Source organism: Rhinolophus ferrumequinum, chromosome 11 (assembly GCF_004115265.2).
Source record: "Rhinolophus ferrumequinum isolate MPI-CBG mRhiFer1 chromosome 11, mRhiFer1_v1.p, whole genome shotgun sequence".
In the NCBI taxonomy this organism is placed as follows: Eukaryota; Metazoa; Chordata; class Mammalia; order Chiroptera; family Rhinolophidae; genus Rhinolophus; species Rhinolophus ferrumequinum.
The window spans coordinates 1,853,729-1,866,172 of record NC_046294.1 but is presented as its reverse complement, the minus strand read 5'-3'; the positions used below and the strand labels follow the sequence as shown (position 1 = coordinate 1,866,172).

General features: G+C 59.1%; 1 protein-coding gene across 3 annotated transcripts in view; it reads right to left on the bottom strand.

Annotated features, from left to right (window-relative positions):
• KCNQ1 (potassium voltage-gated channel subfamily Q member 1) overlaps positions 1-12,444 on the bottom strand; it is a 310,562-nt gene that overhangs the window by 67,155 nt on the left and 230,963 nt on the right. For 2 of the 3 annotated variants that reach the window (XM_033119432.1, XM_033119434.1), the window contains exons 12-15: positions 8,927-9,002; positions 3,647-3,741; positions 2,799-2,845; positions 1,917-1,978 (exon numbers count right to left, since the gene is read on the bottom strand). In XM_033119432.1, the coding sequence (XP_032975323.1) occupies positions 1,917-1,978; positions 2,799-2,845; positions 3,647-3,741; positions 8,927-9,002 (280 nt within the window). The remainder of the gene's footprint in view (positions 1-1,916; positions 1,979-2,798; positions 2,846-3,646; positions 3,742-8,926; positions 9,003-12,444) is intronic. The other variant, XM_033119433.1, reaches the window with a different exon arrangement.

Here is a 12,444-nt window from a genome sequence, read left to right as displayed (position 1 = left end):
GAGGTGGGGCTGTTTCCAAACCGTGCCCCAGGGATCAGGGACTCCTTTGTTGTTCTGGTCTGAAGACACGTGTGCAGTAATTGGGATGCAAATCCAGCGCTGGCCCCACCTCAGCCCACCTCCCTGACCTTGGCCGAGGGAGGGCTGTGTCCTGGTCCTCAGACCTCTGCGGGCTGCAGGGTGGCCGCTACTCCAGGGGACCATCTCCTGCCTGTTGTCACACCAGAGGACACCAGGCTCCAGTATGGGTCTACAGGGGTGGCCTGTCCTGAGAAGCAGTGGGTCAAGCCATAAGAAAGGCCGGGAGAGCAGAGCAGTGGGTAGAGCTGGACCTGGGCAGGAGGTGGGGAAGGGGGGAACGCATGGGGGGATGGGACAGCAAGGCCACTCCCAGGGTTGCTGGGGAGCCCAGGTTTCCTGCCAGCGGTGGGGGCTGGTCAGCGAAAGCTGGTGTGGCCAGGGCTGCTCCAGGGCAGGGTGAGGAGTCCTCGTGAGAGGGGGTACGCGGGTCCATTCTCAGGCCCGACCTCTGCCTCCTGCACAGGGGCCTGGCTTACTGCAGCTCACAGGGTGTGCCAGCCCCACACAAACCCTGAAAGCCAGGGGTATGTCTCGTTCACCCGAGTGCAAGAGCCCCCACAGTCCCGACCTGCCTGGTGGGCTGACCCCTCCCAGTCTCAGTTCCCATCCTGCCAGACAGTGACATGTCCCACGGGGCTGTCTGCCTGGGTAAAGGTGGGGCCCGGCCCTGCTCAGGCCTGTGCCGACTGAGGGGGGCCAGGCCCCACGGCGGGGCCCGGGTGTGGGTATCCCACTGCCCCAGCAGGCCATGTCCGAAGTCGCAGCCCCAGAGGGCACCAGGACAACGCGTCCCCCTCAGCCGGGTCCCACGTACTGGTCTCGTGGCCTCATGACCAGCCCAGGTCCAGGGCAGACTGTGCAGGTGGGGAGGGGGCGAGGCCCGGGGGCCCAGGGTGGGTGGGGCCGTGCCCCTGCCCCAACAGCCAGCTGCAGCGGATGGACGTGGGCCAGAGCCAGGTGTTGCCGGGGAAACGGAGCAGCAGCACTCCCTGCCCAACCGAAATTCCTCTATTTTTAGCCTCCCAGCTACTTTCAGATAAAGTCCATGTAGACCTACGAGCTGTTGGGCAAGATAACTGCCTGCTCCAAACCACAGAGACTTCAAAGGGCGGCCCTCCCACTCCCCAGACCTCCCTGGGCTCCCAGGACGTCCTGGGAAGAGGCTCCCGCCCTGAGATGGAGGGACAGAGCTCAGAGCCCAGCGGGGAGTGGGGGCTTCCCGGAGGCGGCACAGAGGGGGCACAGGCCCGCGTCCCACCTGGACACCCAGCAGGGCCTCGGCGGTCACCCCACACCAGCCAGCATAGTCAGAACCCTACAGGGGAGGGTCCCGGAGCCCACAGCCCCTCCTCCCTGCCTGACGCACCCCTGCACCACCAGCAATGCTTTTGATGTCCCTGAGAGTAAACGCACAGGGCTGGAGGCCTAGGGAGCCACACGCAGCTGTGGACGCACTGCCCACCCTGCCTGAGCCGGGGGTCTCTCGGCTACTCCAGGGAGGGGCCTGCTGACACTGGGTGCCACTTGCCAGTAAGGACGCCACTTGTGAGAGGTCACGAAACCAGCCCAGCTTGGACTTGGACCCTCCTCCTCCCATGGGGACCCACGCCCAGCGGATGGAGTGGACGTGAGCCCTAACCATGGAGACCTGGCACGACGGACGTGCCCACACTGAGCGCAGAAGGAAGGGAGGAGGGAGACCCCAGACCCCTAGTGCATGTCCAGGTCCTGCCCTCAGGCCCTCAGGCAGTGTCGGGACAGAGCCGGGAGCGTGAAATGCTGCCGTCGGTGGACACTGCCCACCAGAGGTGGCGTGGGGGGACGCTGGTGCCTACCTTGTCTTCCAACCGGTTCAGGCGGGCGCCTATGGTGTTGCTGCCTCGGTCCTTGCTCTTCTCTGTGGAACAAAGTGCCGGGATCAGGACTGTGTGCAAGGATGGTGGGGGTGGGGCGGGGAAGGGGACCCAGGGGCTGAAGTAGCTGAGGGTCCAGAGGCCTGAACTTAGGAGCTTCTAAAAGCACTTCTGTAGGAAGAACTTCAGCCGCTGGAGGGGCCGGTGGGGTGGGCTGGGGTGCCAGCCATGGAACGGTGCCTACTCCACCCTTTCTGGCTCTGTGACCCGAGAGCCCTGCAGTGGGGTCTGGGAGGCACCCCTGTGCAGATCCACTGCATTCCACCCCTGGGGCAGCACTGGCCTGGCTCAGGCCCTGGGAATGCCCGCTGCCCCAGCTGCCCCTGCCATCCTGGCTCCAGTGTCAGCTGCGGCTCCCACTTGAACTTAGGCGAGAGCAGCCTGAGGCGCCGGCCGGGCTCTGTCCTGATGTGACCACAGCCCGGTCTAGGGGACACGAGGAGTCAGAGGTGGAGAACAGCACCCACCTGGCCGCTTGAGTTCTGGGCTGGCCACTCGCCCCCCCCCCGCCCCCAGCCCCCGCTCCCCAGGTCCCTCCTTCACGGGACCCCCTGTACGGCCTGGAAAAGCCATCAGAAGGGACCCACATGTTCTCGCATTAAGTGAACATCCCTGGGAAAGCGCGTTTGAAGCCACTTTGCTTGGGGTGGGGTCCCCTGCCCCTCCCTGGCTTTCCTTGCCTGTCATGAACTTTGGAGGCCCCACAGCCCATGCTGATGGTGGGGAGAGGGGGGCGCGGGTGAAGGGGTGGGCAAAGGGCCCCAGAGGGGCTGCCGTGCCGAGCGCCTTGCTGCGGAAACCCACCTGAGACAGAGATGAAGAGGGAGGGCTTCCCGATGGACTGGTCCAGCCTGGCAGGGAGGGAGATCGAGACCCGTTCACGCGCGGCCTGGGCACCACGTGGACACCCAGCCTGTCGGTGAGAGGAGGGCCGACGTGCCCAGCGAGACGACAAGACGCCCCACCTCTGGGAGCCGCCACCACTGCCACCCACAAACGTGCCAGGTGCCTCCCAGACCCGAGGCCCATGCTCCTGAGGGGGCTGGGAGGGGGCTCAGTGGTAGGGCAGCCCCCTTAGACTTCTCCCCTGGGCAGACAGGACCCCAGGATGCCAGTACATCGTGGCTGCTTCGGAAACGCCCTAGGCTGGGCGCCCTAGAATCGGACAAACTCAGAGAGGCAGCCCTGCAAGTGGGCCCTTCCAAGATGAGGCCAGGTCCTGAGCTGGGTGGGCTTTACGTCCCAGTGGTGGCTCAGTGACACGTGGAGCTAGGTTCCCAGGCTAGCCCACCGTGGAGGCACAGCTGGTCTGAGCCAGTGAAGGCCCCCAAGGGGCACACTGCTTCCACGTGGACAAGCCTTCCAGGCTCCAAGCCAGAAGCCAGAACACGTGGGCTCCCACTGGTCAGGGTCCCCAGTTCCAGGGTGAGGGTGGGGAGACCCCAGGGGTTGGGCCTTGTGTCTGGCAGTGTCTCCTCTGGCTGAGGGTGTTCTGAAGACGGCCAGGCCCTTGCTCAGAGGGGTGGGCCGGGCTGTGACATGTCCTGCAGCTCTGAGCAGTGGGGGAGGTGTGGGGCGGGAGTGGGAAGGGAGCAGATGTGTTGGTCCACGCACGCCCCCAACCCAGGCCCCGCCTGCCCCGCCGTGCCCACCTTCTCTGCAGCTCTTTGATTCGCACCATGAGATTGAGGTGGCCTTGGGAGTACTGCTCGATGACGTCCCGCACGTCGTAGGGCTTCCGAGCTTGCTGCAGGCCAGAAGGCAGGAGTCACTGCCTGCTCTGGGCCCCTGGCTCAGCGAGAGCAGACAGTGTGGGCGCTCAGGGTCTTTGGGGATTTAAGGAGACCACCCACGTGGTGCGACAGGCAGGCCTGGCCAGAGCGCATGCAGTACCTGGAGGTCACCAGGGGCTCGGCCACCCCGGGCCTGGCTGCCGGGAGCTGGGGAGCCCTGGCTGGTTGGCCGGCCCTTCTGGGCCTCAGCCTCCTGCCCACTCACCTGCAGGGGCCTGCCCACTCTCCCTTTACAGGTTACCAGTCCCCATTCTCAGGTAGCCTGGGAAGAGCTGGCTCAGCTGAGGGTCCAGGAGGGCAGCATGGCCACCGAGTGCCACCGGGAGGGCACAACTATGTGTAACCACCGCCTGCCTGGGCTCCAAGCTGACTCTCAACACACTCGCTGGCAGGTGCACCCACTTTTCTCAGGGTGGGGAGGTGGACCACCATGCACCCTTCCCAGGCCGTCTCCAGTGCTGGGTAGAGATGACCCCAGGTGACAGCCTTGGCCTGCACGGCCTGCTCTGGGTGACCGGTGTCCCACTGGGGCTCCAAGGCTGCTGGGGCAGAGGGATGGTCCCACAGCAGGCCTGGGGCCATGGGGACAGGCGCCAGCTCTGAGCCCGTAAGTACCCCCGGGGCTCAGGTGTAATCACCAGAAACCACAACAGAGGGAAGGAGGCTTCTTGTGATGTCAGAAAAACCTCAAGCCGCATTTATGGCCTCATTCCCAGGAGCCCGTGGGCCGAGGGGCTTGCCCAGGTAGCAGTAGGCCAGCTGAGTGGGGTTTGCTGTCCCGGGAGTCCTTTCACCTACACAAGTGAGCCAGAGCCACGTGGGGACACTGGCCACCTCTCTCTGCGGGGCTGTGGAGGTGCAGTGGGCAAAGGAAGGGGCTCAGAAAGCCTCACTAGCACTGATGAGTGATGGGGGTCGTTACTGCCTCGTGCTGGGGAGGGTCAGGGCTGGGTCTCAGCCCTGGGGCCCTGGGGGACACGTCCTCCTTGCCCACTCGAGGCCTACTTTTCTTGGGAGTGCCACCCCACAAACGGGGGCTATCCTGATCTGAGGGCGTGGCTACCTCTCCCTTCCCAGAAAGATGAGGCACCCCCTCAGATGTGTGGGTACCTTCAGACATGCCCAGGGGCTCTGCCCGCAGTGTTGGCAGATTAGCAGATTTCTTACTCCCAAAGTTGTTCTGCACCCCAGGAATGCCAAAGCAGGGAGGCAGTCTCCTCCCTACTGGGGGCTGGGCACCAGAAGTCCTGGGGGCCCTGCCCCCACAGGATCCACCAGACAAGTCCCTCACAGGCAATACCTAGCCCCTCTCTGGGCTCTGAATACAGGCCCCTGAGATGGGGGTGCTGGGATAGAGCCCACCTTCTCGACATCACAGCTGTGCCCCCGACAGGAGGACCTGCTTCAGGAACACCCTACACATCACTAAGCCTGTCATGGGACCCCAGGGCCACGCAGACCCTCTGGCTCTCCACACACTCAGCTTAATGACAGTCATAAAAATGGCACTAAGGTACAGGCTAGTGATAATACACCCAGGTTTTAGCTTTTTGGTCTGTAAAACGGGGGATGAACCCTACTCTTCCCTTCTGTGAGCTGGGGAGCTGAGCCTTGCTCCTCCCACCTATAAGACAGGAATGCTGAGCCCTGCTCCTCCCTTCTGTGAGACAAAGATGCTAAGCCTTGCTCTTTCCTTCTGTAACATGGGGATGCTGAGCCCTGCCTCACTCTGGCTGGCAGGGAGAGAGTAAAGATAAAATAGGGTGGTAGGTGAGAAAGGTGAGGGAGTCCTGAGCCAGCCCACGCCAGAAGAGCCAGAAGTGGCTGTGATGGGAGCTGTGGCTGAGCCCAGACTCTGAATTGTTCCTTAGTACACACTGAAGGTGATCAGCCTCCTGGGAGTGAAAGGACTCTGGGAGGTGTGTGGCACCTCCAGGCACGTGGGTGAGGCCTGGCTGGGTTCAGAGCTCAAGGTGGTGCAGGCCTGGCCCGGGCCTAGTGAGTCCCTGTGCTGGTCACCCAGCCAGCCCGGGAGGCCATGGGCCACGGCGTGCAGGTGACTGGGTACCTGAGCATGTTAGAGACCTCTGTGTGCCCGTGTGAGTGTGAGTGACGAGGGCGGGTAGGAGTGTCAGGGTAAGGGTGTGTGTGCGCGTGTGCATGTGTGTGCCCACGTGTGTGCAGTCTGCAGGAGCGGGGCGGGTGGGGCCAGTGAGCAGGGCCTCCCCTCCCTCTCCTTGTCCAGGGCAGAGACAACAGAAGGGTCAGCGATGCCCAGCTGACACCCAGGACCCCTGGGACTTAGCCTGGAGCTGCCGAGCTCCCCTCAGGGTCTGGTCAGTGCTCCTGGGCCTTTGTCAAATGGCTGGCTGGGCCCTGGCTGCAAAGACCATCTCAGCTTTCTCTCTAGAGCTAATTTCCTCTGGCGGCAGCAGCAGGAGGCTGAGATGAGTTGAGATAATTCTGGGCTGTCCAGACTGACCGACGGTGGACACGGGAGTTCAAGGCAAACTTGAAAGGCTAAGAGGCTCTGGCTCCTCTGGCCAGACAGTGGGGCGGCCAGCCGGGTGGGCAGGGGGGCCACCCGCCATGTCTGCAGCCCCTGAGGCTAGAGGGGGTAGGGTGCAGGCAGACAAACACACAGGCTGCTGTGGGGGAGGGAAGGCAGCCCGACAGCTGGGCCCAGAGTGGAGGCTGCCCCTGGAGCCCCTGGAGCCCCTCACTGTTGGGGCTCCCTCCACTGCCCCCACCTCAGTAGGTCCCTCCTCCCTAGAGGCCTCCACGCTGCTCCTGGAATTGAAGGCCAGTTGGGGAGCTTGGAAGCAGCCCCAGCCCCTGGCCTTGCTCGAGCCTCTGTACCCCATAAGAGCAAATTGGGAGGCTCCCAGGAGCACCTCCACTCCCAGGGCCCCCTTGGGGCCTGTACACAGGGGAGGGGCACAGAGCAGGGAGACGAGGTTGCCCAGCTTGTTTCCAGAGGCCTACTGGGTCACTCGCAGGACCCGGGCCTGTTTCCCAAGGCAGAACAGGGACCCTGAACCTGGAAGGGGGTGCGGAGCTCCCATTGATGCCAGCAGCCAGTTTCTTCGTCTGCACTTCAGTGACAGAGTGTCTACCAGTGCCCAAGTCTGCTCCAGCCCATGGTGCCCGCCTTCCAAGGATAATCTCTGTTCTGAGCTAGAAACTGCCCACGTCACCCCCGAGCTGGGCCGCCAGGAGCCTCAAGGTTCCATCTACTCTGCTGGGAGACCCCAGACCCTGGAAGCAGCCCCCAGGAAGACTGGTGTCCACCCTGGCACAGCCCCCCATGTCCCCACTGTGCCTTAGGCAGTGGGTCATGGGCTCTGCCCTCCAGGGAGGGTCCTGCTCTGAAGCCACAGCGGCCCAGCTTCTCAGGCCAGGGACCATCCTCATCCTGGAGGAGCCCCCACTGACCCTCTGCCCCCCAGATTGATATCTGTGGTTTTAGCTGTCCCTGCCAGGCTGCTCTCCAAAAAGGGTGACACATCTTGGCCTTTCTCAGGGCCTCCTCTGGTTTTGGGGGACAGTTCCGCCCAGACCTGACCCTGGAGGGGGTTTCCTGCCTAGGAGGGTGCTGGCACTGCCAGGAAGCCAGCCCCCTCCCATCCCCGGGCCCCTCAGCTCCTTGCCCACTGCTGGGCACTGCCAGGGTGGCCCAGAACCCTGGGAAGGTGTGGCCACAGAATCCAGACACCTTCAGTCCGGGGCCATCAGACCTCGCCCAGAACATTGTCAGGCAACCTCCCAGCAGTGGCCGTGCCTCTTGCCTTGACCATGAGACGTCCCAGGCCATGGCAGGAGCCTCAGGACAGCCCAGCCCAGTGTGCGCAGACAGGCCTCCCCGGCCGGCTGATGGCGGCTGATGGGCAGGCAGCAGGACACCACTGAGCGACCGTGAGGGACCATGTGTGCAAACCGTCCCTCAGAGGTGTCTGGCAGTGGCGCCAAGGGCCCACACGCTGCTCTGGCTGCAGGAGGAGCTCGGCGCCAGGAAGGGCCTCACCGCCGAGGGGCTAGTCCAGGGGACTGCATCGTGGAGGAGGCTGCCTGAGAGCTGCCGTGGGCTAGGCCTGAGATGCTAACCCCTCGGGCTCTTGTGCCCATTACAGATGGGGAAGAAATAGCCAGAATTGCCTGGGGTGGAGTCTACACCCAGGACCCCCACTGAGGCTGGCTCCATGACCCGGGTGGGTGGGGGCTTGCTAGGGGGCAGTGGGTGGGGAGCTCGTGTCAATGCTGCAGCCTGGCAACAATGGCTCTCGTGCCAGCCCTGCTGTGACCCCTCTGGGGGATGTGAACAAGTCACCCCCACCTTCCCTGCTGGGTGAGAGAAGCCCTAGGGGATCTAGCGTTGCTGCGAGATCCAGGGGTCCCCCAACCCTGACTCTGTCGGGCACTCACTTTTTAAAGGCACCCGTGGCCAAGCCTTCTGGAAAGAGAATGACCACCCTGCGGGTCCCTTTCCCTAAGGTTGCATGCTGGGCCTCTGTCCTTGGACCAAAGACCATCCCCACTGCAGAAGGAGGGGGCTGAGCCTGCCACCAACTGGCCTGCTTTGGGGCTTTCGGCTCCAGGGGCTCAGGGGCTGCTACTGTAGACTCAGCTCTGGAAGGAAGCGTTGATGGTGAGTGGAAGCCCATGGCCTCCAGCCTCACCTCGCCAAGGAGACCCACCGCTCCCTGTACAGGTGGGCCACCGCCCAGGGCACAGAGCAGGGCCAGGTCTCCCCTCCATTTTCCTGACTCACACAGGGTAGGAGATGGGGAACAAGAGCTCTGAGGCTCGGGGACAACACTTCCTCCCCAGGCAATGTGGGTGGGCTCTGCACCCTCTCTGAGTCCTGTCCACACCACCTGGCCATCATCAGGGGAGAGGTGATGAGCCCCGGAGGCTCTGTGAGTCTGTGGCAAGGCGCTGGGTCTCAGGGGCCAGGACGGAGGAGGGATGTGTCTTTCCAGGGCCCTGTTGTCTTGGGGACGGATAATGAAGCCGTCGCAGGATACCTGACGGGTGAGGGGTCAAGTCTCGGAAGTGGTAGGGAATGGAGACCTCACAGCCTCCACCGTGGGCATGAGAGGGCTTCTGGGGCACCGGCAGAGGGCTCGAAGCAGGACTCACCTGAAATTTCTTCTTGGCCACAAAGTACTGCATGCGCCGAATGACCTTGATGGTGGCCCGATGGTGTTCCCGCAGCCTGCAATGGAGAACGGAGAGAAGGGCATGAGTGGCCACCCTGCCAGAGGCTGAGAGCCTTCCCAGTGTCCTCTGCTGCATGCGGGCTGGGCCCTTCTAGAAACAAGGAGAATGCTGAACCCCACGAAATGGAGACCTTAGCAGCCACATCCTGGGTGTTGTGGGAAGGAAAGGAGGCTTTTAATTAGTGGGCTGATCCCAGAAGGACCCTTGCCTTGCTTGTCGCTCAGAAGTGGGACGGGAGTCAGGGTCCCTGGTTCACAACAGCTGTGCCCCTAACTCACGGCAGAGCCACAGAAGTTTCTTTCTACCTTGGGCTTTCAGGGTCCTCACAAGTATAATGGGGAGAGATACAGATGACACTTAACGCCCCTTTCAGCCACGTTCTATGGCCACACAAACAGGCATGCACCTGGAAAATGAAGGGACCGCAGGACAAATTACCAAGGACAGTTACTCCCTGAGCCACTCTGCTAAGGGGAATGCACATTTCGCCTCTAAATTTCCTTCTAGAAACAAAGATCCTTCTAGAAATATTGTCAACAAAGGAAACACAACCATTGATACGAGGTCAGACAATTAAGTTCACGAACTCATCCTAGAAAAAGTGCTCCATACCTCATTGCTGAATATCACTATGGTCACCTTTGAAGGACTCCCCTTGGGAAGTTATGCACCAACACCAGTACCTAGTCCACCCTTCAAAGCAATCTTGGAACTCTTTTTCTGGAATGGCCATCAGTGCTGTCGTCATATTACCCTTGATGTCCTGAATGTCACCCAAATGTCTTCCTTTCAATATTTCCCTTATCTTCAGGTAAAGAAAGAAGTCACTGAGGGCCAGATCAAGTGAGTAGGGAGGGTGTTCCAATACAGTTGTTTGTTTACTGGCTAAAATCTCCCTCACAGACAGTGCTGTGTGAGCTGGTATATTGTCGTAAAGCAAGAGCCATGAATTAATTGTTGGTGAAAAGTTCAGGTCGTCTAACTTTTTCATGCAGCCTTTTCAGCACTTCCAAATAGTAAACTTGGTTAACTGTTTGTCCAGTTGGTACAAATTCATAATGAAGACTCCCTCTGATATCAAAAAAGGTTAGCAACATCATTGCAATAAGTTCGCGAACTTAATTGGCAGACCTCGTATATATGTGCATAGAGAAAAGATTGGCAGAAAATACATCCACATGGACAAGCTGGGGTTTTTGCTTTTACTTCTGAAGCTCACATCCGACTAAACCTTCTGCTGAAAATACCAATAATGACCAGACGAAGCAACACAGCCACCACAGTTGGGTGACAGCTTTGGAGAGAAATGAAGACCTGGGCGGCGAGGAGAAACAAATCCAGTGAGCCCATGTGTGCGGCTGTACGTCCTCTTCCTCCTTGGAGTGTTTGTGAGCCGGTTGTGGACATACAGGCTGAATAGGAAGCAGGGCTGCTGACATACGCAGGGGAGTCCAGGGCTACAAGGACAGCCAGGACTTGAAAGTACAAAATCCTGATCAACAGGGGACTACAAAGAAGTGAGCCCCCTTTCATGCAATTTCCCCATGAAGCACCTGTGGATTAACCTGTACATGTGTGGGGTGAGATTCTGATAAACTGAGCAGAAAGCAGCTGCTAAGACAGCAAAAAGCTAAGCAGAGAACGCCACAGACTCAAGTCACAGAGGAGAGAAGAACTGGGGTTCAGAATCTACCAAGGAGGTGGGGCCCCAGCAAACAGCCAGGCTTTCAGTGGAGACCCCCTTCGCCTCAAATCATCTCAGTCGCTGCTTGAAGCAAGGTGCTCTGCCCTGCACCTTATGCATGCCAGAGGAAAACCAAGTCACTGTAGGGAGGTAACAGTATGCAGCCCCTAAATTTTCTTAATACACAAAAGACTGGAAACCAAGAAAAAAATACCACCACCATAGAAACAGATCCAAAGATGTGGTCGGTTCAGTGCCTTCCATACTTATGGCTCCTCCATCAAGAGATAGAGTGGGTTTTCCCAGTACTTAAATTTGGGCTGACCTTGACACTTACTGTGATGAAAATAATGTGGGAAGTCACACTGTGTATAACTCACGTGCTCTTGGAATGTGGCCATGAGAGCAAGCCTGAGCTGGCTGGTTGGAGAGGCCACGGAGAACTGAGGTGTCCCGGCCGAGAGCCAGCACCAAGCAGTAGACATGTGGGTGAGGCCGTCTTCGACCATGCCTCCCTGATAAGCCACCAGATGACTGCGGCTGCCTGAGTCACCCCACACAAAGCCAGCAGAACATCTTCCTGGCTGAGCCCGAGCCCAAATTACTGACTCACAGAAACGTGAGCAAGGAGGAGAGCTGTGGTATAAAGACATTAAAGTGAGGTGTGGTTCGCTAGGCAACAGTAGCTCACAGTCAAGGAATTGGACTAATAAGTGGCGTACTGCTCTATCAGGGTCCTGAAACACATGTGCTGGTTTTGAGACCAGACACTGGGCAGAGGCTGGAAAACGAGGCAGATCCTAAGAGGCTGGACTTTGAGCATACTGTCATCTCCAATTGGATGAGACTTTGAGGTGTCTCGGAGGGGTGAGTGAATTGTGCGTTGGGGAGAATGTAAGAAGTTATGGCTAGAGGGCAGACTGTCGTAAGACTAAAGATGGGTGCAAATCCTTTGCAGTTCTCCCCATCAAGGGATAAGTTCTGTGTCCACCATGGTGGAAGTGGACCGCAGGTTCTGAGCTGTGGCCTCAAGAGATCTTGTAGCTTCCACTCACCCTCTTAGGCTGCCACGTGGACACATGTGAGCTAGGCTGCTAGACAAGCCATGTGGAGGGCTGAGGCACCCTGGTGACAGCCCGACAGCTCCGGGCGTGTGAGGCTAGCGGAGACCATCCATTCACCAGCAAGCTGCCATCTGGATGAGCCCAAATGAGACCACCCAGAGGAGCAGCCCTAAAATGCTGACCCACACACTCATGAGGAAACTGATAATAAGGTTTGCCTCAGAGTTTATAGACAAGGACTGAAATAACCATGATATATAGGTTCAAGAAAATACATGGCAAGGTGGAGAATTTCACCAGAGAAATAAAATCTATATTAAATATTAAAAAATGGAAATTCTAGAATAGAAAGGACAATAACAGAAATTGAGAATGAAATAGATGAATTTGACAGCAGAGGAGACAAAGAAGAGAAGAATACTTGTGAACTGGAAGAAAATAGCCAAGTTGGGGTATGGAGAGAAAGCAGAATTAAACAGAGAGAAAAACTGCAAGACATTTGGGATATGGTTAAAATTTCTTATATATGTGAAATCTCAGAAGGAAAGGGGATGCAATGGAGAACAAATAATTTTGGAGACTCGGTGGCTGATAATTTCCCCAAAATGATGGAAGGTATCAGGCCACCGATTCAAGCAGCTCTTTGGGCCCACATTGGAGAGATGCAAGGTACGCCAGACCCAGGGCCA